The sequence below is a fragment of the Hemitrygon akajei genome, chromosome 23 (genome assembly GCF_048418815.1).
Source record: "Hemitrygon akajei chromosome 23, sHemAka1.3, whole genome shotgun sequence".
NCBI lineage: Eukaryota > Metazoa > Chordata > Chondrichthyes > Myliobatiformes > Dasyatidae > Hemitrygon > Hemitrygon akajei.
The window spans coordinates 13,787,020-13,813,341 of NC_133146.1; the positions used below are offsets into that span (position 1 = coordinate 13,787,020).

At 48.8% G+C, this 26,322-nt stretch overlaps 1 protein-coding gene across 5 annotated transcripts in view; it reads left to right on the forward strand.

Annotated features, from left to right (window-relative positions):
* The window catches only part of LOC140715166 (dynamin-binding protein-like), a 63,328-nt gene that overhangs the window by 33,163 nt on the left and 3,843 nt on the right, over nucleotides 1-26,322 (forward strand). For 4 of the 5 annotated variants that reach the window (XM_073026964.1, XM_073026962.1, XM_073026960.1 and 1 more), the window contains exons 4-13: nucleotides 3,916-4,063; nucleotides 6,019-6,036; nucleotides 10,519-10,718; nucleotides 11,407-11,537; nucleotides 12,164-12,268; nucleotides 13,472-13,600; nucleotides 17,622-17,954; nucleotides 22,213-22,392; nucleotides 22,948-23,146; nucleotides 24,295-24,770. In XM_073026964.1, coding sequence (XP_072883065.1) covers nucleotides 3,916-4,063; nucleotides 6,019-6,036; nucleotides 10,519-10,718; nucleotides 11,407-11,537; nucleotides 12,164-12,268; nucleotides 13,472-13,600; nucleotides 17,622-17,954; nucleotides 22,213-22,392; nucleotides 22,948-23,146; nucleotides 24,295-24,770 — 1,919 coding nt within the window. The remainder of the gene's footprint in view (nucleotides 1-3,915; nucleotides 4,064-6,018; nucleotides 6,037-10,518; nucleotides 10,719-11,406; nucleotides 11,538-12,163; nucleotides 12,269-13,471; nucleotides 13,601-17,621; nucleotides 17,955-22,212; nucleotides 22,393-22,947; nucleotides 23,147-24,294; nucleotides 24,771-26,322) is intronic. The other variant, XM_073026961.1, reaches the window with a different exon arrangement.

The following is a 26,322-nucleotide window of genomic DNA, read 5'->3' on the forward strand; positions in this document are numbered from 1 at the left end:
AGTGCATAACCCGATTATGACAAAAATGGAGAAAGTGTTGAGTTTGAGTTGGAGAAGAATAAACACTTAGTTCCGATCATCTTCGTGTGAAAAGCTTTGGAAATTTATGGTCGCCTTTGTTCAGAGGCTAGTGAGGAAGTGTCAAATGATACTGTTAGCTTTAATGCAAGTAGGGGATGGTTTTCTAAGTTTGTTAATTGTCACAGGCTTCACAACTTAGCTGTGCATGGTGAGCAGGCTAGTGCTGACCACGAAGCTGCTGAACGCTACCCTGTGCAGTTGCAGGCTATGATAGCTGAGTTAGGCATCACACCAAAGCAGATGTTTAATGCAGACGAGACCGGGCTGTTTTGGAAGCGTATGCCGAAACACACTTACATAAGTAAGGATGGAAAGACTATTAACTTAATATGATTTATTCTGTTGAATATTACCTTAAATTGATGAAATATAATATGATTGTTGCCTTATGGTACTGTTTTTGTGTCGTATTGATATGAAAATGTGAATAAACTACAGATAAAACATAATTAGGAAGCCCTCCAGAACACATCCCTATTTAAATAATTATTCACAGTATGCGTTTCCATACTATACGTCGACTGCGAGGAACGTATTCCCCGCGTATACGAGGATAGGGTGTAAATCAAAACATACAGCATGTCAATGTATGGAGAGTGGGCTGAGAGGGAATATAGATTAGCCATGGCCTAATTCTGCTCCAATGTCTTATGGTCTTGTAAAACGCATTTTTTGTGTCAATGACACAGTCCAAGGAAATCCTGGGGACAGCCAGAAGTGTTACCACACTTCCAGCACCAATATAGAATGGCCTCAACTTACCAATGCTAATCCGTACAACTGTCGGAGGAAACCAAACCCGGGCACCCGGAGGAAACCCACGCAGTCACGGGGAGAACCTACAAGCTCCGTACAGACAGCAGCAGAATTGAACCAGGTTTGCTGGTGCTCTGGAGGGAGGGTGTTTGTACTTTGGGTGGGGAATATCCAGGATGGAGGCAGGCAGCCAAGGGATAATGGTGGGAAGGTTAATTTAGGCCTGGCACAGTGGTGAAGCAGGGAGAACTGCTGTCTCACAGCTCCAGTGGCACAGGTTCAAGCCTGACCTTGGGAGACTTCTGGGATGTCTTCATGCAGAGCTCTGGATTATTTCAAAAGCAGAAAACAATCCCAAATAGGACAGGAAATGCTGGAAATGCTCACAAGGTTGGCCACTATCCATGCCTCCTTAATGCTAAAGTCAACCTTGCGTGCGTCATATGCACAAGTAAGTACATGTATGCAGAGGTGTAATGTGAATCTTGTTTTCAGCAGCATCGCAGATACGTAGCATCAGATAAACAGCATTCTCAAGAAAAAGGAACAGAAATAAAACACAGAATGAAAAATGTCAGTGTCAGTGCAAAGTGGTCATAGTGTTGTTAAACGCTAGTGATTGGGGTTGCACTGGGTGGTTCAAGAACTGAATGTTTGATGGGAAGTAGCTGTTCCTGAACGTGGTGGTTTGGGATGTCAGGCTTCCATACCTCCTGCTCAATGGTAGCTGCAAGAAGATGGCATGACCCGGATTGGGTTGAGCTGCAAGAAGATGGCATGACCCAGACTGGGTTGAGCTGCAAGAAGATGGCATGACCCAGACTGGGTTGAGCTGCAAGAAGATGGCATGACTCAGACTGGATTGAGCTGCAAGAAGATGGCATGACCCAGACTGGATTGAGCTGCAAGAAGATGACATGACCCAGACTGGGTTGAGCTGCAAGAAGATGGCATGACTCAGACTGGATTGAGCTACAAGAAGATGGCATGACCCAGACTGGGTTGAGCTGCAAGAAGATGGCATGACCCGGACTGGATTGAGCTGCAAGAAGATGGCATGACCCAGACTGGGTTGAGCTGCAAGAAGATGGCATGACCCAGACTGGGTTGAGCTGCAAGAAGATGGCATGACCCAGACTGGGTTGAGCTGCAAGAAGATGGCATGACCCAGACTGGGTTGAGCTGCAAGAAGATGGCATGACTCAGACTGGGTTGAGCTGCAAGAAGATGGCATGACTCAGACTGGGTTGAGCTGCAAGAAGATGGCAGATTGGGTTGGTGTGGTACAGTTTCAAGAAAAAGTTCGTGAACCCTTTGCAATTACCTGGTTTTCTGCATTAATTACTCATAAAATGTGGTCTGATCTTCATCAAAGTCACAATAATAGACAAACACAATCTGCCTAAACTAATAACACATAAATAATTGTACTTTTTCTTGGCAATAGTGAGTACACCTTTTAAATAATCTCAGTCTAGGCTCAAAAAAGTATGTGAAACTCTGGGGTAATGCCTTCTACAAAAACTATTTGGAGTCAAGTGTTCCAGTCATTGAGATGAGATTGGAGGTGTGGGTTGTAGAGCTGCCCTGCCCTATAGAAAAGATGCACAGAGTCAGGTTACTGACAGAACTGGCTCTTCTCAAGAAGTAACTGTTTATGCACCATGCCTTGATCAAAACAACTTTCAGAGGATCTTAGAGGAGTTGTAGAAATGCATGAAGCCGGAAAAGGCTACCAAAGCATTTCTAAAGACCTGAATGTTCATTAGTCCAGAGTAAGAGAAATTGTCTCCAAATGGAGGAACTTCAGTGAGCGTCTTGCAAAGATCATACTGAGAGCACAGTGTGTAATGCTGAAGGAAGTGAAAAAGAGCCCAAGGGTAACAGCAAAAGACCTGCAGAAATCTCTAGAACTTATAAAAGTCTCTGTTCATGTGTCCACTATAAGAAAAACACTGAAAAAGACAACCTGGATGCTCCACAATGCTTCTGGGACAATGTTCTGTGGACAGATGAGACAAAAGTTGACCTTGGCCGAAATGTACACCACGATGTTTGGAGGAGAAAGGGCACTACACACCAATACCAAAACTCATCCCAACTGTGAAACATGGTGGATGGAGCATCATGGTTTGGAGCTGCTTTACTGCCTCAGGGCCTGGACAGCTTGCAATCGTTGAGGGAACAATTAATTCAAAATTGTGTCAACATATTTTACAGGAGAATGTCAGGGTTGTCTGTTACCTGAAGCTTCAGAGAAGTTGGATGATGTACCAAGACAATGATCTAAAACACAGGAGCAAATCACTAACAGAATGGTTTAAAAAGAAGAAAATTCATGTTTTGGAATGGCCAAGTCAGAGTCCAGACCGTAACCCAATTGAGATGCTGTGGTGTGACCTGAAGAGGACTGTTCATCCAAGGTATCCCAGAAATATTGATGAACTGAAGCAGCTTTGAATGAAAGAATGGTCTAAAATTCCAACTCCCCGTTGTGCAAGTCTGATCAGCAGCTACAGGAAATATTTGGTGGAGGTTATTGCTGCTAAAGGATATTCTAATAGTTACTAAATACAAGGGTTCACATATGTTGTCCAGCCTGGACTGTGAGCGGTTAAACAATGTGCTCAATAAAGACATGAAAAGTACAATTCTTCATGTGTTATTAGTTTGGGCAGATTGTGTTTGTCTATTACTGTAACTTGGATGAAGATCAGACCACATTTTATGATTAATTAATGCAGAAAACCAGGTAATTTTTCTTGCAACTGTAGCTGCAAGAAGCTGGCCCCACCCAGATTTGGTTGGGGTTGTAAGGGACCAGAATTAAAGTAGGTGGATGGTATTGACTCTCAGATCAGTTATGATCCAGTGAGGATAGTACAGGTTTGAAGGACTGAATGGACAGTCTTCATAAGTCAATTCACTGTTTCCCACAATCACAGCCTAGAATTCCTCACCCCTCCCTGCCCTTTCACATTAGTGCCTCTGAACTTGTGCTAAGTTGTGGGATAAAAGAGAAAGAGCCAATTGTTCAAACAGATGTAATATCCCTTTGTCTTTCCTTCCCACGTCCAGGTCAGGTCTTCCTGTCCTACAGAAATGATCTGCAGGACATGTACAATGTTTACTGTCAAAACCATGAGGAAGCCATCGCCCTCTTGGAGATGTACGAGAAGGACAAGGAGATTCAGGGGCACTTCAACACCTGTCTGGATCACCTCCGGTAAGACATAAAACACGCAATGAGATTTGAGCGGTACGGTAGTGTAGCGGTTAGCATATTGCTACTACAGAGCAGGTGACGCTGGTTCAATTCTGCCGCCATCTGTGAGGAGTTTTGTGCGTTCTTCCCATGGCCGTGAGGTTTCCTCCAGATGCTCTGGTTTTCTCCCACGTTCCAAAGACGTACCGGTTTGGGTTAATCATTTGTGAGCACGCTGTGTTGGCGCCAGAAGCACGGTGACACATCCTCAGACTGTGCTGGTTGTTGAGACAAACGACGCATTTCACTGTATGTTTTGATGTATGTATGACAAATAAAACGAATCTTTCTTGGGCTGTCCACGAGTTAAGGATAGTTTAGTAAATTTATGGAGGCTGTGGATGGTTTGGGATAATGGACAATGTGCGGGTAGTGGGCGATGAGTGACTGGGCTATCGGGAGATTGTCATCAGAGGCTGCGGGAAGTGATGCGGTGAGGAAAACGAACAGTTTGAGTATTGTGTGCTGTGTGGGCAGCGGTTATTAATGGCACTGGGATAATGCTCTCTCTGTGGCTGATGGACGCACCGTGTGAAGAATGTAACATGTAGATTGGATGCTGCGTGGGCAACGGACAGTACGAGGAATGGGAATGGGAAATAGTACAGGGAGTGGGAATGGGGAATGTGTGGGAAATAGTACAGGGAATGAGTGTTGTGGTGGCTATTGAATGGACTATGATTAACAGCCATGACAGGATAATGAACTCTCTGTGATGGAAGAATGAATATTGAAACAGGCTCCGTGTGGATGGGCTGTGGTTGGTAAGGGGCTCTCTATTAAGGGGGAACAGGCTCTGTATGGATGGGCAGTGGTAAGGGGCTCTCTATTAAGGGGGAACAGGCTCTGTGGGTGGGCAGTGGTAAGGGGCTCTCTATTAAGGGGGAACAGGCTCTGTGTGGATTGGCTGTGGTTAGTAAGGGGCTCTCTATTAAGGGGGAACAGGCTCTGTGTGGATGGGCAGTGGTAAGGGGCTCTCTATTAAGGGGGAACAGGCTCTGTGTGGATGGGCAGTGGTTGGTAAGGGGCTCTCTATTAAGGGGGAACAGGCTCTGTGTGGATGGGCAGTGGTAAGGGGCTCTCTATTAAGGGGGAACAGGCTCTGTGTGGATGGGCTGTGGTAAGGGGCTCTCTATTAAGGGGGAACAGGCTCTGTGTGGATGGGCAGTGGTAAGGGGCTCTCTATTAGGGGGGAACAGGCTCTGTGTGGATGGGCAGTGGTAAGGGGCTCTCTATTAAGGGGGAACAGGCTGTGTGGATGGGCTGTGGTAAGGGGCTCTATTAAGGGGGAACAGGCTCTGTGTGGATGGGCAGTGGTAAGGGGCTCTCTATTAAGGGGGAACAGGCTCTGTGTGGATGGGCAGTGGTAAGGGGCTCTCTATTAAGGGGGAACAGGCTCTGTGTGGATGGGCAGTGGTAAGGGGCTCTCTATTAAGGGGGAACAGGCTCTGTGTGGGTGGGCAGTGGTAAGGGGCTCTCTATTAAGGGGGAACAGGCTCTGTGTGGATGGGCTGTGGTAAGGGGCTCTCTATTAAGTGGGAACAGGCTCTGTGTGGATGGGCAGTGGTAAGGGGCTCTCTATTAAGGGGGAACAGGCTCTGTGTGGATGGGCAGTGGTAAGGGGCTCTCTATTAAGGGGGAACAGGCTCTGTGTGGATGGGCTGTGGTAAGGGGCTCTCTATTAAGGGGGAACAGGCTCTGTGTGGATGGGCTGTGGTAAGGGGCTCTCTATTAAGGGGGAACAGGCTCTGTGTGGATGGGCTGTGGTAAGGGGCTCTCTATTAGGGGGAACAGGCTCTGCCAGGTCTCGGGGTCATGTCTGTGGTGCTGTTGGGGTTACACGGTGTGTGGTTTCTCTGCTGTCCTCTCAGTAACTGCCTTTTCTTCCTCTCTTCATGAACCTGCTCGCCCTACAGAGCAATTTATCGTCAGTGGTAAGTCAGACCCTACTACCTGTCACCTCTTTTACCACCTGCTTTTGCCACCCCTCCGCAGTAATATTATTGTGCTTTGGTTATATCTGACTGGATGGAGCTGGGCAGAGGGGAAGGAACGGGTGTGGTGAGATACCGGGGAGAGTTGGTATGGGGGGGGGGAGGGAGGCGGGAAAGCAAGGCAGGCATCCATGGGATTACAAAAGACAGTCAGCTCAGGGTTGCTCGTTTCAGCCGTGTGGTACGCAGTAGTTACGTTCCCGGCTGTCGCAGGAATAAATTGTGGAGAAGGCAGGAGAATGGAGTTGAGAGGGATAGTACATGGGCAAACGTGGAACGGCAGAGCCCAGTGGGAGGGGGAGAAGGAGAACTCAACGGGATGAATGACCCAATTCCGCTCCTTTGTCTCCTGGTCTTGGGGAATAAGTTCAGAAGTTGATCAGATCTACTGAATTTAAGTTCCTCGCCGTTGCTCCTCCTGCATCGGGGTTACGTGCAGCAAAGTAACAGGTGTCGCTGTATTCTTCTGCTGGGCTACGGTCTGATCTGAGGGCTAAAGAGGGGTGCTGGGAGGGAAGGAGAGAGATGGAAGGAGGTAGAGGGAGAGTTGCTGGGGTGGGGGGGGGGGGGGAATGTGGAAGATCGAGGAAGGGCGGCACGGTAACAATGTTTTACAGCGCCAGCAGTCTGGGTTCGATTCCGGCCGCTGCCCGTAAGCAGTTTGTACATTCACCCCACAACCACGTGGATTTCCTTGGGTGCTCCCATTCCCCCCCCCCCCCCCCCCGCATTACAAAGGCGATCATTTAGGGGTGGAGAGCTGTGGGCATGCGACATTGGCAGCAGAAGCGCAGCGATACTTGAAAGGTGTCCCCAGCCCATCCTTGGGCGGTGTTGGGCATTGGAGCAGTACAACACATTTCACTGTGCGATTCGGTGTACGTGTGACAAATAGAGCTAATCTTTAACGATTGAAACAAAAACACAGAGGGAGGAGGAGGAACAGAAAGTGAGGGGGGGAGTTGTGCAGAGGGGGGACACAGGAGAGAGGCAGAGATGGAGTGAAGCAGGGAACAACAGAGAGAGTGTGTGACTATTCAGGCTGTAGATACAAGCTCCAGACTATGCGGCACTACTCCCTCTGCAGTTCACAACATGCTCCCAGGACTCGCTGCCAACTTCTGGTCCCCTTTAACACCCAAGGTGTGTGTAACATAATGTTGTGCCAAATTCCATCTGCCTCACCGTTTCCAGCGTTCTCCCATCCTAACAAAGCTTGCACTAAACTCGTTAGCCTGCTTCTGCCTCGACCCACCACTGTGTACTCTCCGTTCCGCCCTGCACTGTTGATCAACTAACACAACATTGCAACCATGTGATCCTGTCTCAGATTTATTCTGTGTATCTGACTGGTTCTTCACACGAGGGGTCAGTGCCGGGAAATCGAACTGTGTCAGGGTTGGCACGGCTTAGATACAGCGTGAAGCTCCCTCTACACTGTCCCATCACACACTCCCAGGACAGGGACAGCACGGCTTAGATACAGCGTGAAGCTCCCTCTACACTGTCCCATCACACACTCCCAGGACAGGGACAGCACGGGTTATATACAGAGTGAAGCTCCCTCTACACTGTCCCATCACACACTCCCAGGACAGGGACAGCACGGGTTATATACAGAGTGAAGCTCCCTCTACACTGTCCCATCACACACTCCCAGGACAGGGACAGCACGGGTTAGATACAGAGTGAAGCTCCCTCTACACTGTCCCATCACACACTCCCAGGACAGGGACAGCACGGGTTAGATACAGAGTGAAGCTCCCTCTACACTGTCCCATCACACACTCCCAGGACAGGGACAGCACGGGTTAGATACAGAGTGAAGCTCCCTCTACACTGTCCCATCACACACTCCCAGGACAGTGACAGCACGGCTTAGATACAGAGTGAAGCTCCCTCTACACTGTCCCATCACACACTCCCAGGACAGGGACAGCACGGCTTAGATACAGAGTGAAGCTCCCTCTACACTGTCCCATCACACACTCCCAGGACAGGGACAGCACGGGTTAGATACAGAGTGAAGCTCCCTCTACACTGTCCCATCACACACTCCCAGGACAGGGACAGCACGGGTTAGATACAGAGTGAAGCTCCCTCTACACTGTCCCATCACACACTCCCAGGACAGGGACAGCACGGGTTAGATACAGAGTGAAGCTCCCTCTACACTGTCCCATCACACACTCCCAGGACAGGGACAGCACGGGTTAGATACAGAGTGAAGCTCCATCTACACTGTCCCATCACACACTCCCAGGACAGTGACAGCACAGCTTAGATACAGAGTGAAGCTCCCTCTACACTGTCCCATCACACACTCCCAGGACAGGGACAGCACGGGTTAGATACAGAGTGAAGCTCCCTCTACACTGTCCCATCACACACTCCCAGGACAGGGACAGCACGGGTTAGATACAGAGTGAAGCTCCCTCTACACTGTCCCATCACACTCTCCCAGGACAGGGACAGCACGGGTTAGATACAGAGTAAAGCTCCCTCTACACTGTCCCATCACACACTCCCAGGACAGGGACAGCATGGGTTAGATACAGAGGTTGAGCTGGACGAGAGGGGAATCCTGTTTGGCTGAGATGAGATGATGGACAGCTGTTCCGTTCACAGCCTGGAGGAGTGCTGATTCTCTGAGCCTCACTACTCTGACCACCCACTGCATCCAGCCTTATCTTTTGTGACAACGTAATCCAAAACGACCTGGAAACTATGTCACAGCCAGTTTAATCAGCTCAGAGGGATGCTTAACAGATTAACCCTTCCAAGGAAGTTGGGTGAGGAGTTTGATGGGAGATTGCAGACCGTGAATACCTGCTTTGTGTCTTCACTGAATTACTGAAGATTGCACCCTTGAAGGAGACCCCCCCTCCCCACTCCAACCCTTTTACCTGTGATAGGACTCTCCGCTCGCTACGGGCCTCCTTCCCCTTCTCTCACCCCTGCCTGCACAAGCACAGAAACAGGCCCTTCAGACCACCTGGTCCATGCCAACCAGAATTCCCAACTGAGCTCATTTCCTTTGCCTGCGTTCGGCTCATATCCCTCACCTTACCTGAGTGCCTTTACAATGCTGTTAATATATTGCCTGAACCTCTTCCTCTGGCAGCTCATTCCATATACGGAATCACCCTCTGGGTGTAAAAGGTTGTCTGCCAGGTTCCTATTAAGTCTTTTCCCTCTCACCTATGCCCTCTGGTTTTCAATTCCCCCACCCTGACTGGGGGAAAAAAAGACGAGTGCATTCACCCTATCTACGCCCTTCGTGATTTTGTACACCTCTGCGTGATCAGCCCTCTTTCCCCTACACTCTATTGAAGCAACTTCCCACCCTGCTCATCCTCTCTCTATAAATCAAGTCGCTCAAGTCCCAGCAACAGCCTCCTGCAAGTTCCTGCAAAATCTTTTATCCTGTTCGTGAACAATCTGATTCCCTTTTGAAAATTGCTATTGAGTCAGCAACTACTTCTGCCGTTGGTGTGGTCCAAGTAAGTCAGCTGACTCTGTGGAAGGAAATTCTCCCCGTGTACTAGTAATACACATTTAATTTCCAGCATCTGCAGATTTTCTCTTGTTTGTGATTCTCCCTGTGTTCCTTCTGCTTTATTTTTTGTCATTACTTTAAATTTATTTCCTCTGCTTACTGCTCTTTTTTCTACCAGGAACAATTTCTCATAATCTCTTTTATAAAATATCTCTCATAAAATCTCATTGAATCCCATTAACTCGCTCCAAAACAAAAGAGGAAAGAGTCATTTCCTCGGTGTGCGCTACTGTGCCACGGTGGCGTTGCGGGTCGGGCAGCTCTGGGCATCGGAGTCCGATGCTGATTTCCAGGATCCTCCTGTAAGCAAGTTTATTCGTTCCTTCCTGGGACTGAATGGGTCTTCTCCAGGTGCTCTGGTTTCATCTCACAGTTCAAAGGTTAATTGGTCATTGTAAGTTGCCCTGCGATTAGACGAAGATTAAATCGGAGGCTGCTGGGCGGTGTGGCTGGAAGGGCCTGTTTCACGTATCTCCAAGCAAAAACAAGTGAATAATCAGCATCCTGCATTTCTGGTTCATATCGCATTAAATCTCTATTAATTATGCAAATGTTTATTGAATGACGATAACACTGCAACGCATGATACAATAATCAGAGCTTCATAATCTATTTGTAGTTTCAAACTAAAATATGATTATATTTATTTACAAAACACCTGAGCCCCTGAAGGGTGCACCGTTCTCAGAGATTCCCCCACTGTCTCCCTGGTTATCGTGTGTGCCTTCACTTTAGTGTCTTCTGCACTTTGACATACTTCACAGAGTATTGAGTCAGAAGTGAGGCCCTGTTAACCCAACTCAAGGTGGATGATTTTTTAATTTAAATCGATGGTAATATGCATGTTTTGCTTGCAAACCCAGGGGGAAAACTAACTACATCAACCTGGGCTCGTTCCTCATTAAGCCTGTTCAGCGGGTGATGAGGTACCCGCTGCTACTGTCAGAGCTGTTGAACACCACCCCAGATGGGCATCATGACAAGAGGCCACTGGAAGAGGCAGTGCTTGCAGTGAAAGAACTCAACGTAAACATTAATGAGTACAAACGGCGGAAGGACCTGGGTAAGTGTGGCTCTGTCCTGTCCTCTTCTCACCTAGAATCATAGGGTCACCTCACCCATGCCAACCGCAATACCCATCCACACTGATCACATTAAACCCTTAACCCCATGACTATCCGTCCCTGCCCATGTACCTATTAAACATTATATCTCCCTCTACCACTTTCTCCAGCAACTCCTTGCATTTCCCCTCTTCCCCTCCTCTTCCCCCTCCTCTTCCCCTCCTCTTTCCCCCTCCTCTTTCCCCCTCCTCTTTCCCCCCTCCTCTTTCCCCCCTCCTCTTTCCCCCCTCCTCTTTCCCCCCTCCTCTTTCCCCCACTCCTCTTTCCCCCACTCCACTTTCCCCCACTCCACTTTCCCCCACTCCACTTTCCCCCACTCCACTTTCCCCCACTCCTCTTTCCCCCACTCCTCTTTCCCCCCCTCCTCTTTCCCCCCCTCCTCTTTCCCCCCCTCCTCTTTCCCCCCCTCCTCTTTCCCCCCCTCCTCTTTCCCCCCCTCCTCTTTCCCCTTTCCCATTTCCCCACCTCCCTCAACTCCTGTGATCTTTGACCGGTCTTTTTGTCACCTGGCCCTGATGCTCACTTGGGTTACGCGTGTGCTGATGACACCTCAAGCCAATGTCGAGGGATGTTTTTCGTAACTGAGTTGCAAACTCGTTGATTTCGGTCTCCTGTGTCTCTGTGCAGTTCTGAAGTATCGTAAGGGTGACGAGGACTCTCTGATGGACAAGATCTCCAAATTAAGCATGCACTCCATTATAAAGAAGTCAAACCGAGTGAGCAGCCACCTCAAGCACCTCACCGGCTTGGCTCCTCAGGTAGGAGGAGGAAGGAGTCATGGGGAGGGGATTTATGCGGTCAGGACCTCTGACCCTTGGACGTATCTGAGTGGTGACCCTCAGAGGTCTACGATGCGATGGAAATTCCACAAGAGATTTAGTTGAGTCCTGGGCTTTTGGTTTATTTTGAAAGAGGGAAAAAAATATCAAACTGATTAGGGCTTACTTGTTAAGACACAGCGTGAGGCTGTTTGGCCCATCACCAGTTCCAAGTAATTAGAACATAGAACAGTACAGATCAAGTTCAACTTTATTGTCATTCAACTGTGTATAATGTATATTGTCAAACAAAACAACGTTCCTCCGGTCCAATGTACACATAACACACACACAACACATAAAGTAATATTACCACAAATAAATTAACAGATAATAAAATGTATTCCAGAAGATTGACAGTTATCTTAAAGTGCATTTAGGACATGAATTAAAAAGTAAAGCGATGAGACCTGGCAGGGAATTCAGTAGTTTTACGGCCTGGGGGAAGAAGCTGTTTCGCATCCTCACAATCGCTGACCTAATGCTCTGTACAGATTTTGTACCCTCCCTGTTTGGAAAAGGTTCCAGTCTCCTCAGGCCGACAATCTCTCTCTTTCCTCTTTCAGATCAGAAATGAGGCGTTTGAGGAGGTAGAACGGAGGTTCCGGGAGCAAGAGCGGCTGATTAAGAACTTCATCCGGGACCTGTCACTTTACCTGCAGCAGCTACGGGTGAGTCAGTGGTGGGCCCCAATCTCAAAGAGACTAGGTCCCAGTGACCTGCCCAGCACATCTGGTCTCTGGATCTCTAGCTGGTTGGACAGACCAGGACCAACTGGGGAAGGAATTCAAGGGACGGACCAGAACCAACTCAGGAAGAAGTTCCAGGGATGGACCAGGACTGACTGGGGAAGGAGTTCAAGGGATGGATCAGGACTGACTGGGGAAGGAGTTCAAAGGATGGACCAGGACTTACTGGGGAAGGAGTTCAAGGGATGGACCAGGACTGACTGGGGAAGAAGTTTCAGGGATGAACCAGGACTGACTGGGGAAGGAGTTCCAGGGATGGACCAGGACTGACTGGGGAAGGAGTTCCAGGGATGGACCAGGACTGACTGGGGAAGGAATTCAAGGGATGGACCAGGACTGACTGGGGAAGGAGTTCAAGGGATGGACCAGGACTGACTGGGGAAGGAATTCAAGGGATGGACCAGGACTGACTGGGGAAGGAGTTCCAGGGATGGACCAGGACTGGGGAAGGAATTCAAGGGATGGACCAGGACTGACTGGGGAAGGAGTTCCAGGGATGGACCAGGACTGACTGGGGAAGGAGTTCCAGGGATGGACCAGGACTGACTGGGGAAGGAATTCAAGGGATGGACCAGGACTGACTGGGGAAGGAGTTCCAGGGATGGACCAGGACTGACTGGGGAAGGAGTTCAAGGGATGGACCAGGACTGACTGGGGAAGGAGTTCCAGGGATGGACCAGGACTGACTGGGGAAGGAGTTCCAGGGATGGACCAGGACTGACTGGGGAAGGAGTTCCAGGGATGGACCAGGACTGACTGGGGAAGGAATTCAAGGGACGGACTGGAACTGACTCGGGAAGGAATTAATGGAATGGATGTGAACTGACTGTGGAAGGATTTTGACAGATGGACTAGGACCGAATGGGGAAGAAATCAGAGGGATGGATGGAAATTGAAAAAGATGTTGAGGGGTTTAGCAGTGATGCGTCCATAGTCAAACAGCATTAACTTCACGTGGCTTTTGAGACTGTGGAGTCAGCTCGAGCTCGAGGCCAGCACAGCGAGCCTGAGGGCCTGGAAATCAGTCTGCAGCATGGGGTGCGTGTTGGGAGCAGTCACTGGGCCCTTCGCCCAGGTGACTGGAATGGGGTTCTTCGTAGAGGCTGACAGTTCATCCCATCGCAGGACTCGGCGTCAGTGAAGGTTCTGGCTGCAATGAGTATTCTGGACATGTACGGGGAGAAGAACCACACCAACCTGGACCAGTACCAGCGGGCTCATCGTCTCATCAGTGACAGCCTCTTCAATGACTTTGTAAGTGGCTGGGATAGTTTCTGATTAACACCACAATTTTGCTCATTAACCGAGTCACAAGAAGAAGATAAGTTATTTTTTATTGGGTTTGTGATACACACTGGCTGGGGAAGGGATTCATGTAAATATAGTTGGAAGGGGTTTGTGGAACACACTGGGACTAACTGGGGAAGGGATCTGTGTGGCACATGGGCTGATGGGGAAGGGGTTTGTGGAACACACTGGGACTAACTGGGGAAGGGTTCTGTGTGACACAAGGGCTGATGGGGAAGGGGTTTGTGGAACACACTGGGACTAACTGCGGAAGGGTTCTGTGTGGCACATGGGCTGATGGGGAAGGGGTTTGTGGGACACACTGGGAATAACTGCGGAAGGGTTCTGTGTGGCACATGGGCTAATGGGGAAGGGGTTTGTGGGACACACTGGGACTAACTGGGGAAGGGTTCTGTGTGACACATGGGCTGATGGGGAAGGGGTTTGTGGAACACACTGGGACTAACTGGGGAAGGGATCTGTGTGGCACATGGGCTGATGGGGAAGGGGTTTGTGGAACACACTGGGACTAACTGCGGAAGGGTTCTGTGTGGCACATGGGCTAATGGGGAAGGGGTTTGTGGGACACACTGGGACTAACTGGGGAAGGGTTCTGTGTGGCACGTGGGCTGATGGGGAAGGGGTTTGTGGAACACACTGGGACTAACTGCGGAAGGGTTCTGTGTGGCACATGGGCTGATGGGGAAGGGGTTTGTGGAACACACTGGGACTAACTGGGGAAGGGTTCTGTGTGACACAAGGGCTGATGGGGAAGGGGTTTGTGGGACACAGTGGGACTAACTGGGGAAGGGATCTGTGTGACACAAGGGCTGATGGGGAAGGGGTTTTGTAGGACACACCAGTGGTGGACTGATTGAAACTGGGATGGACAAAGTTGTAGAAGTCTAGGATGGGAATTTTTTGAGCTGTTTTCTGGCAGGGAGAAGAATGGGAGGCGACCTCAGTGAAACATAAATTCTTTGGGAGTGAGTATAATGAGGGTGTTTCCCTTGGCTAAGAGCCAATCGTCACCAACTAGGAATAAGGGGTGAGCTCAGTTAGGAATGAAATACAGGGAAATTCCCATACTTAGAGGACATGGAATCTTCGAAGTTCTGTGTCCAGGGGTTCAGTCATTGTGATCGGAGATGGATAGATTCGAGGATGGGATAGGGAAGGAGGAGTGCTGAGGTCAAAGTCAAACTGGAGTTTATTGTCATTTACACTAGCACAAGTATGCACAGGTGCAATGAAAAATCTACCAGCAGCAGTATCACAGGCGCAGAGCATCAGATAAGCAACGTTCACTAGAAAAAGCATGAATTAAACATAAATTAGAACATAGGACAGTGCAGTACAGGCCCTTCGGCCCACAATGTTATGCTGACCTATATACTCCACAACCTATCTAACCCTTCCCTCCTCCAGACACTACAACCCTCTTATTTATCCACATGCCCAATCTAAGAGTCACTTGAATGTCCCGAATGTATCAGCCTCTACCACCACTCCCGGCAGTGCACACCATATGGTGGGTCTATTTATTTATTGAGGTACAGCGTGGAATCGGCCCTTCAAGCCATGCCACCCACCAATCCCCCAATTTAATCCTACCCTAATCATGGGACAGTTTACAATGGAAAATTAACCTACCACCTGGTACATCTTTGGACTGTGGGAGGGAACCAGAGCACCCGGAGGAAACCTTTGCGGTCAGAGGGGAGAAAGTACAAACCCCTTACAGACAGCGGATATGGCGACATACAGTGCCTATAAAAAGTATTCAACCCCCTTGGAAGTTTTCATGTTTTATTGTTTCACAGCATCAAATCACGGTGGATTTAATTTGGCCTTTTTGACACTGATCAATAGAAAAAGACTCTTTCATACCAAAGTGGAAACGTATCTCTACAAAGTGATCTGAATTAATTACAAATATAATTTATTGCACAAGTATTCACCCCCTTCAAGTCAGTATTTATTAGATGCACCTTTGGCTGCAATTACAGCCTTGAGTCTGTGTGGATAGGTCTCTATCAGCTTTGCACATCTGGACACTGCAATTTTTCCCCATTCTTCTTTACGAAACTGTTCAAGCTCTGTCAGATTGCATGCAGATTGTGAGTGAACATCCCTTTTTAAGTCCAGCCGCAAATTCTCAATGGATTGAGGTCTGGACTCTGACTTGGCGGTTCCAGGACATTAACTTTGTTTTTAAGCCATTCCTGTGTAGCTTTGGCTTCGTGCTTGAGGTCATAGTCTTGCTGGAAAATAAATCTTCTCCCAAGTCGTAGTTGTCTTGCGGACCACATCAGGTTTTCCTCCAGGATTTCACTGTATTTTGGATTTTCCTGTATTTTGCTGCATTCATTTTACCCTCTACCTTCACAAGCCTTCCAGGGCCTGCTGCAGTTAAGCATCCCCACAGCATGATCCATGGGATGGTAGGGATGATGTGTTTTTGATGATGTGATGTTTGGCTTATGCCAAACATAGCATTTAGTCCGATGGCCAAAAAACTCAGTTTTGGTTTTATCAGACCATAGAACGTTCTTCCAGCTGACTTCAGAGTCTCCCGCATGCCTCCTGGCAAACTCTAGCTGAGATTTCATGTGAGTTTTTTCCAACAGTGGCTTTCTCTTTGCCACTCTCCCGTAAAGCTGTGACTGGTGAAACACCCGGGCAACAGTTGTACGCGCAGTCTCTCCCATCTCAGCCACTGAAACTTGTAGCTCCTCCAGAGTTTGTCATAGGTCTCTTGGTGGCCTCCCTCACTAGACCCCTTCTTGTATGGTCACTCAGTTTTTGAGGACAGTCTGCTCTGGGCAGATTTACATCTGTGCCATATTCTTTCCATTTCTTGGTGATTGACTTAGCTGTACTCCAAGGGATATTCACTGACTTGGAAATTTTCTTGTATCCATCTCCTGACTTGTGCTTTGCAATAACCTTTTTGTGGAGTTGCTTGGAGTGTTCGTTTGTCTTCATGGTGTAGCTTTTGCCAGGATACTGACTCACCAGCAGTTGGACCTCCCAGATACAGGTGTATTTTTACTACGTACTATCAATTGAAACACCGGCTGCACAGAGGTCTCCAAAAACAGATCTCCATTTAACTAATTACATGACTTCCAAAACCAAATGGTGACACTGGTAACATGCACAAAATGCTGGTGGAACACAGCAGGCCAGGCAGCATCTGTAGGGAGAAGCACTGTCGATGTTTCGGGCCGAGACCCTTCGTCAGGACCCTTCGGGTCTCGGCTCGAAACATCGACAGTGCTTCTCCTTATAGATGCTGCCTGGCCTGCTGTGTTCCACCAGCATTTTGTGTGTGTTGCTTGAATTTCCAGCATCTGCAGATTTCCTCGTGTTTGCTGGTGACACTGGTGGTGTTTTGGTGTGTAATATTAAAGGGGAGGGGGTGTGAATACCTATTCAATCAATAATTTTGTGTTTTATATTTGTAATTAATTTAGATCACTTTGCAGAGAAATCTTTTCACTTTGACATGAGTTTTTTTTCTGTTGATCAGTGTTTTTAAAAAAAAGCCAAATTAAATCCACTATGTTTCAATGTAGTAAAACAATAAAACATGAGAAATTCCAAGGGGGGGGGTGAATACTTTTTATAGGCACTGTATATGTGCTTTGATAATTAAATTAAATTTAAACCTTTGAACTACTCTCTGTATAAAAAAAGCTACCACTGACATCGCTAAACTTACTTCCATCACCATAAATGGATGTTTAAGATTATTTACAACCTTTACTTGAAAGAACGCAAATAGAAAACAGTCCATTTTTGTGCAGGATGGTCAAAATAGTTCAGTGTTGCTATACTTGGGTAGTGATTGGGGTTCAAGAACTGAATGGTTGAAGGGAAGTGGCTGTACTTGAACTTGGTGGCATGGGACCTCAGTATCCGTTGTTGCAGAACTGGCTTGAGGCACTGAATTGCCCACTGCTCCCCTTGCGTTCTCGAACAGAAAGAGCGGACTGAGAGACTGGTGATCGGCCCGTTGACCCAGCTGCTGGGGATGTGCGCGGGACCCCACAAGCTGATGATCAAGCGCTTCGACAAGCTGCTGGACTACCACAACTGTAAGGAGCGGGCCGAGAAGCTGAAGGACAAGAGAACTCTGGAGGAGCTGCAGGCGGCCAAGAACAACTACGAGGCCCTGAACGCCCAGCTGCTGGACGACATGCCCAGGTTCCACAAGAGTGCCGAGGAGCTCTTCATCAATTGCATGCGAGGCTTCGCTGAGGCTCACCGGGACTTGGTGGGAATGACACTGAAGGAGCTTCTCCCTCTGATGCAGGTAAGCCGAGGAGATGTGCCCGGTTCACTTCTTTCTCGAGGTATTTCAACCTAGAATTAAAAAATATATAGTACTTATTACTTCAAAAGTACTTGGTTCTCCTTCGTTTAGCTCGGCCTACAATGTCCGTGCTGAACATAGTGCCAAATTAAACTTAATTCAACCAGTTAGAATGCTCTCCATGATATAGCTGTAGAAATTTTGTGGAGTTTTGTACGTCACTAAACAGTCAATCAAACTTCCTTATGGGTACCATGGAGAACATACTGATTGGTTGCAACGTCATCTGGTACGGAGGGACCAATACACCGGATAGGAAAAAACAACAGAGGGTTGTAAATTCGGCCAGCTCCATCACAGGCACTACCCACCACACCACTGCGAGTATCTTCAAGAGGCAGTACCTCAGAAAGGTGGCATCCTTCACTAAGGCCCCTCGCCGCTTGGGACATGCCCTCTTCTCATTGCTACCATCATGGGGGGAGATGCCATGCACCTGAAAACTCACACTCAGTGTTTTGGGAACAGCTTTATCCCCCCCGCCATTAGATTTCTGAGCTGTCCATGAGCCCAAGAACACCACCTCGTTATTCCCCTTTTGTACTTGTTAGTTCTTTTTGTTGTAACTCGTAATTATTGTGCACTGTACTGCTACCATGATGCAACAGTTTTCAGAATCAGGATGAGGTTCACCACCGCCAACATCTGTTGTGAAATTAGTTGTCTTTGCGGCAGCAGTACATTGTAATATGTGATAAATGGAGAGAAAGAAACTGAATTACAGTGTGTGTGTGTGTATATACATGATCTAGTGTTCATGGGTTCAATGTCCATTCAGAAATCAGATGGCAGAGGGGAAGAAGCTGTTCCTGAATCATTGACTGCGTGCCTTCAGGCTTCTGTACCTCCTTTCTGATGGTAGCAATGAGAACAAGGCATGACCTGGGTGGCGGGGCCCTTAATGATGGATGCTGCCTTTTTGAGGCACCAGTCCTTAACGATGTCCTGGATGCTGCAGTGGCTGGTGCCCATGATGGAGCTGAACAAGTTTACAACTCTCTGCAGCTTATTTCGATCCTGTGCAGTTCCACCGCCCCCCCCACCCCACCATACCAGACGTGATGCAGCCAGTTGGAATGCTCTCCATGATATAGCCGCTGTTGTGCCTTCTTTGTAATTGCATCGATATGTTGGGAAAACAAATTTCATTTCTTATGTCGGTGATAATAAACCTAATTCATATCAATTTCTACTGCCTGCACATAACCCATATCCCACCGTTATCTGCACATTCACATGTCCATTTATGAGCTTTGTAATCAGCACTGTCACATCTGCTTCCACCACCCCCCCTGCAGGCACCCATCACATTCTGTGATTTAAAATAAAACAACTTAGGCCATAAGACATAGGAGCAGAGTTGGGCCATTTGACCATTCGAGCCTGCTCCATCATGGCTGACTTATTATCCCCCTCAAATGCATTCTCCTGCCTTCTTCTCATAACCTTTCCCCTTTAAACAATCTCTCTCTCATCTTGTGTCATTTATCTGAGCATATGGCAGAAAGTTTCAGTTCTTCTATTTTTATCCCTGTGCCAAGAGCACCTAAGACATTTTGTCATTAAGACATCGACTTCATTCCACAAAAACCAGCTGGTGGTGTTAACATTCCTGTGGCCACGGGCATGCTGGGGTTTCTCTCTCCTTCTCCGAATGAATTGTTGGCCTCTTTCCGAAGAAGGTCAAAGTGTAAACAAGGATTTCCCGGTGGCCAACCATTTCAATGCCAATTTCCATTCTCATATGTGGATCCAAGGTCTCCTCTTTTGCCCCATTGAGGCCACTCCCGGGTTGCAGGAGCAACACTCTCTAGTTAGCCTCTGACTTAACGACATCAACATTGACTTCTCCAACCTTTGATTTTTCCCCTCCCCCTTTCCACTTCTTTATTTCCCCACTTTGGCACCAATCTTATCTCTTCTCAACTGCCCATCACCTCCCTCTTGTGCCCCTCCTCCTTTCCATTCTCCCGTTGTCGACTCTCGTCTCCTGGCTGTTCCTTATTGTCCGGCCCTTGACCTTTCCCACCTCCCAGTCTATTAATTCATCCTCCCTCTCTCACCCACTTGGCTCCGCCTTTCACCTTCCAGCTTGTACTACTTCCCCTCCACTCGACTTTTTGTTCTGGTTCCTTCACCCTTCCATTCCAGTCCTGTTGATCCGAAACGTTGACTGTTTATTCATTTCCATAGTCGCTACCTGACCTGCTGAGTTCCTCCAGGATTTTGTGTGTGTGTGTTACTCTGGATTTCCGGCATCTGCAGAATCTCGTGTTTGTGACTAAACTTGCAGATTTTTTTTGCACATCGGCGGTACTTCTATGGAGTGTGCCTACTTATTGGCTGAGGCAGGTGGGTACCTGGGCAGTGGGAGCATGGCTACTGCCCTGAACCATGCCACTCCACTCTGCCCCCCACGTATTGTTGGGCCTGGCAGCTCATCCTGGGCTGCAGTTATCTCAGGATGTCCTCGTCCCACAGTAAGGGTGGTGATCTCCCCACTGCGGTTCCCCTGTCAGTAAAAGGAAGGAGCTGGTCGCTGACTTCGGGAAGCAGTGCTGAATATCCGTCCCTGTCTGTGTCCATGGTGCTGAGAGTGAGAGGCTGGAGAGATTGTACCTATTGCCAACACCTGGTCCTGCTCCAGCCACACGAGCACTGTCCAAGAAGCCTCCACTTCCTCAGGAGGATGACACAATAGTGACCCTCACTAGATTTTCCAGATGCCCCACAGAAAGCATCCTGTCCAGCTGCATTACGGCTTGGCAACCGGTCCACCCATGGCCACGGGAAATTGTAGAGTTACGGACACAGCTCAGCACATCATTCAGGTGGGAGCTTCACTCTGTATCTAACCTATGCTGTCCCTGTCCTGGGAGTGTGTGATGGGACAGTGTAGAGGGAGCTTCACTCTGGATCTAACCCGTGCTGTCCCTGTCCTGGGAGTGTGTGATGGGACAGTGTAGAGGGCGCTTCACTCTGTATCTAACCCGTGCTGTCCCTGTCCTGGGAGTGTGTGATGGGACAGTGTAGAGGGAGCTTCACTCTGTATCTAACCCGTGCTGTCCCTGTCCTGGGAGTGTGTGATGGGACAGTGTAGAGGGAGATTCACTCTGTATCTAACCCGTGCTGTCCCTGTCCTGGGAGTGTGTGATGGGACAGTGTAGAGGGAGCTTAACTCTGTATCTAACCCGTGCTGCCCCTGTCCTGAGAGTGTGTGATGGGACAGTGTAGAGGGAGCTTCACTCTGGATCTAACCCGTGCTGCCCCTGTCATGGGAGTGTGTGATGGGACAGTGTAGAGGGAGCTTCACTCTGGATCTAACCCGTGCTGCCCCTGTCATGGGAGTGTGTGATGGGACAGTGTAGAGGGAGCTTCACTCTGGATCTAACCCGTGCTGTCCCTGTCCTGGGAGTGTGTGATGGGACAGTGTAGAGGGAGCTTCACTCTGTATCTAACCCGTGCTGTCCCTGTCCTGGGAGTGTGTGATGGGACAGTGTAGAGGGAGCTTCACTCTGGATCTAACCCGTGCTGTCCCTGTCCTGGGAGTGTGTGATGGGACAGTGTAGAGGGAGCTTCACTCTGGATCTAACCCGTGCTGTCCCTGCCCTGGGAGTGTGTGATGGGACAGTGTAGAGGGAGCTTCACTCTGTATCTAACCCGTGCTGTCCCTGTCCTGGGAGTGTGTGATGGGACAGTGTAGAGGGAGCTTCACTCTGTATCTAACCCGTGCTGTCCCTGTCCTGGGAGTGTGTGATGGGACAGTGTAGAGGGAGCTTCACTCTGTATCTAACCCGTGCTGTCCCTGTCCTGGGAGTGTGTGATGAGACAGTGTAGAGGGAGCTTCACTCTATATCTAACCCGTGCTGTCCCTGTCCTGGGATTGTATGATGGGACAGTGTAGAGTGAACTGTTTCCTCAGCTGTGAAATCTTTCGAGTCACAGAGCACTACAGCACAGAAACAGGCCATGCCAAACTGCTACTCTGCTTAGTCCATCCACCTGCACCCTGACCATACCCCTCTCATCCATGTACGTTATCCAAACATGTTGCAGTTACCCCTTCCACTGGCAGCTCGATCCACACTCTCGGTAGCGATGTCTGTTGATGTGATTGTGAGCTGAACTGCATCAGCTTGGATTACAAATGTGTCTGATGCCGTGCGCAGGGAGACTGACACAGGGCTTTGTTCTGCAGCTGGTCTCGGTGGTGAGTCAGGACACGACCATCGTCGCCTCATTCCAGGAGCAGCACACGAAGGCCATGCAGCTACTGCAAGCCTTCAGCTTCTTCCCAGACACGCTCCCTTCCTCCCGAAAGCCATTCGAGCGGAAGACCGCAGAGCGGCAGTCTTCCAGGTGGCAAACATCAGCAATGGTGAGTCGGAGGTTGTTACTTGTGTTCTGCCAAACATCGTGGTCTTGCTGTGGTGGCTCCAGAATGTGTGGCAACTCTTGTTCAAGTTAAAGTTTATCTCTCATTCACAGCCAATGTTCCTCCAGACCAAATTGCACAGCACTGTTCATCTAACTCGCACAACACTAAGTAATATTGCCACTGATAAATCAACAAATAAAAAATGTATTCCAGAAGATTGATATCTAACATAAGATGCATTTATGACATCCCTTGCATGCATTTATAACACTGCTGGTGCTCAATAAGTGATGAGACCTGGGTGGTGGCAGAAAGTTCAGTAGTCTTGCAGTCTGCCCCCAGATCATCCTTAGGTTGTGTTCTTTGCAACATAAAAAATGACGTATTTCACTATATGTACATGATAAATCTAAACCTGAACTGAGATCGAGTGATAATCTGTTTGAAGGTAGAATGTACTTGTGGGGCCGAATGGCCTCCCTTCACTCCTATTCCCGGTTTTGTGTTTGAACGCCCGGCTCTGAGACTCCTCTCTCTCTCTCTCTCTCTCTCCAGCCGATGGCCATCTGTCAGACCGAGGAACGGCGGGCAAGCCTGCTGGCCAAGTATGAGCCGGACAAGCTGTTCCAAGCCGAGAGGAACTTCAACGCTGCCCAGGAACTGGATGTCTCCCTCCTGGAAGGAGACCTGGTTGGAGTCATTAAGCAGCAAGATCCCATGGGCAGCCAGAACCGCTGGCTGGTGGACAACGGAGGTAAGAGGCTCACTGTTTATTACCTCTGAATGGATCCAGTCTTTCATCCACTGTGACCTCAGGACCAGGGTTGTACGTGAGAGGCGGCCGTCCCACCACACTTGTCCCAGACATCCCTGATTGCTGCTTGTTTGTCAGTGACACGCCGCGCAGGTCCTGTCTCACGGTTGTCAAATCTGAGCATAAGTCTATAGCGTAGCAGCGGCTAGTGCAGCAGTGTGATCGGAGTTCAATTCCTCCTGTGAGGAGTTTGTACGTTCTTCCTGTGACCGCATGGGTTTCCTCCCACATTCCAAAAATGTACAAGTTAGGGTTTGTAAGTTGCGGCAATGCCATGTCGCTGCCCGAAGCACGCTCAGATAAAAGGCCGCCCCGTCGATCAGAGATGAGCAGGAATTTCTTCAGCCACAGATTGGTGAGCCTGTGGAATTCATTGCTGCTGATTGTTGTGGAGGCCATGTCAATAATATTTAAAGCGAAGGTTGATAAGTTCTTGATTAGTAAGGGCGTTAAAGGTTACGTGAGGAAGGCAGGAGAATGGGGTTGAGAAGGATAATAGATCAGACATCGAGTGGGTCAGATGATGGGCTAAATGGCCTAATTCCGCTCCTGTTTCTTTTGGCAGGCGATATCTATGGAAGAGTCTAGATGGTCGACATTTCAGGCCAAGACCCTTCATTAGTACTGTGAAAGAAGGGGGCAGAATAACAAGGTGGTGCTGAAGAGTCTGGGCCTGAAACGTCTAAACGTTTCTAAAAACTAAACGTGTTTAGTTCCGTCTACAGATGTTTCAGATGGGGCTCATCAGCTGTGGTTGGCAGCTCCTCTAAGAGAAGGAAAACTCTGATCTCAAACCTCCACTGCCTTGTGGCTATACCCACTCATGGGGGTGGGGAGGGTTTCGGGAGTAAACCCTGAGGAACAATCTGGAGCTGGAGTCCCTAAGGCAGTCCGATGTTGACTCCGACACCGCCTGGCAACTCCTGCGATGCTGCTGGCGCCAAACTGTATCAGTGTCTGCACAGACGCTGCATGGTGTGCTTAGTTCCCCAGCGTGTGTGTGTGTTGCTCTGGGTTTCCAGTACCTGCAGAATCTCTGTTGTTTGTGAGTACTATGTGTGTGACGAGTGTTCCTTCCTCCCCTGCAGTGATGAAGGGCTTTGTGTACAGTTCCTTCCTGAAGCCCTACAACTCACGTCGCAGCCACTCGGATGTCTCAATGGGAAGCCAGTCCTCCAATGAGTCCGGCTACAGCGACTCCTCACCAGTGATTTCCCGGCAAAACAGCGCCTCGGCACTGTCAGTCAATCACTCCGGCAGCACCATCCTCTCCTCCTCGCTCCCGCCGCAGGCGCCGGCCCCCGCGGAGACCCCTCGCCGCGCCGCCTCCCCGGCCCGCGCCCAGCCTGCGCCTCGGGTTCCGGCCCCAGCCGTCCGCTCCAGTGCCTCTGAGACCCTGGGCTCTGGCCGGCACGGGGATTCCCGCTCCGCGGGACAGCCAAAACGCTCCAGCCAGATGGAATACTCGCTGCCGCGGAAAAACTGGGAATGCCAGAAGGTCCTGCGCCGGACGTCGTCTCAGGAGGGCTACCTGGAGAGCAACAACTTTGACCCCGGGCAGCAGGTACGTGCTGGTAGGCTGTCGGTACACCCCACGTCAACACCCCCAATTTCTCCATGTCTCCCCCATGACCCATTCTCCGCTCCCCCTCCCCATCCAATAAACTCTTTTCATTGCTACCTTCGAGGAGGAGGTACAGAAGCCTGAAGACACACACTCAACATTTCAGGAACAGCTTCTTCCCCTCAGCCATCAGATTTCTGAATGGACATTGAACCCATGTACACTATCTCATATTTTTAAAAATCTTTTTCTTTGCTGCTTTTTGCACTACTTATTTAATTTTGTATCTTATTGTAGTTGATAGTTTTTAAATATTGTATTGCAGCATACTGCTGCCACAAAACATCGTATTTCACAACGGATGCTGCTGATATTAAACCTGATTCTGGTAGATACAGGCCATTCTGGCCAAGGTGGCCACCCAGCTAGTTCCAATTTCCTGCGTTTGGCCCATCTCCCTCCCCACCAAGTGATGGTATCGTACCTACCTCAAACACCTCTGGCAACTCATTCCATGTACTGACCATCCTCTGGGTGCCCCTCGGGTTCCGATTAAATCTCTCTCCTTAAACCTTTGCCCCCTTAGTTCTGAATTTCCCTCTTGACCGCTCAGTTTGCCTCGTCGTGCACTTTATCTGCAGCTTTATCTGCAGCTGTAACACTATTCTGCGTTCTGTTGTTTTCCCATTCTTTGATCTCAATGTACTAAAACGATCTGTTTGGATGGAATGTAAACCTTAGCTTTTCACTGTACTGTGGTACACGTGACAATAATAAACCAATTTCCGATGATCAATGCAGGCTTTTTCCACTGAGGCCAGGGGAGAAAAAAACCAAAGGACATTGGTTAAGGGTGAAAGGGGAGAAGTTTAAAGGGAACATTGGGGGGGGGGGGGGCTTCTTCACGCAGAGAGTGGTGGGAGTGTGGAATGAGCTGCCAGATGAAGTGGTAAATGCGGGCTCACTTTTAACACTTAAAAAAAGCTTGGATAGGTACATGGATGAGAGGTGTATGGAGGGATATGGTCCAGGTGCAGGTCAGTGGGACTAGGCAGAAAAATGGTCCGGCACAGCCAAGAAGGGCCAAAAGGCCTGTTTCTGTGCTGTAATGTTCTATGGTTCTATAGTTCTAAGTCCCACACTATCTAGTCACTAATGTGTAGAGCAGGGACCCTATGGTTAATGGTGTCCTTGGCATTAAAAAAAAGTTTGGGAACTCCCTTGCTATAGAGGAATAAAACTACAGCCTTTACACTGTGTGTGAGTACAGATCCCAGCCTGCTCAAATAAAACACAGAACGTAGATCAGTACAACACAGGAACAGGCCCTTCAGCCCATAGTGTCTGTACTGAGCACAATGCCAAATGAAATGTCTGTGTCTGCCCATGGTCCATATCCTTACATTACCTGCCTATTCCTGTGACAGTCTGACTGCTTCTTAAGTGCCATTATTGTAGCTGCTTTCTCCACCACCCCAAGCAACCCATTCTGGACACCCACCATTTTTGGGATGTGAATTTTAAGAACTGATTTTTGTACAAATTTTTTTCA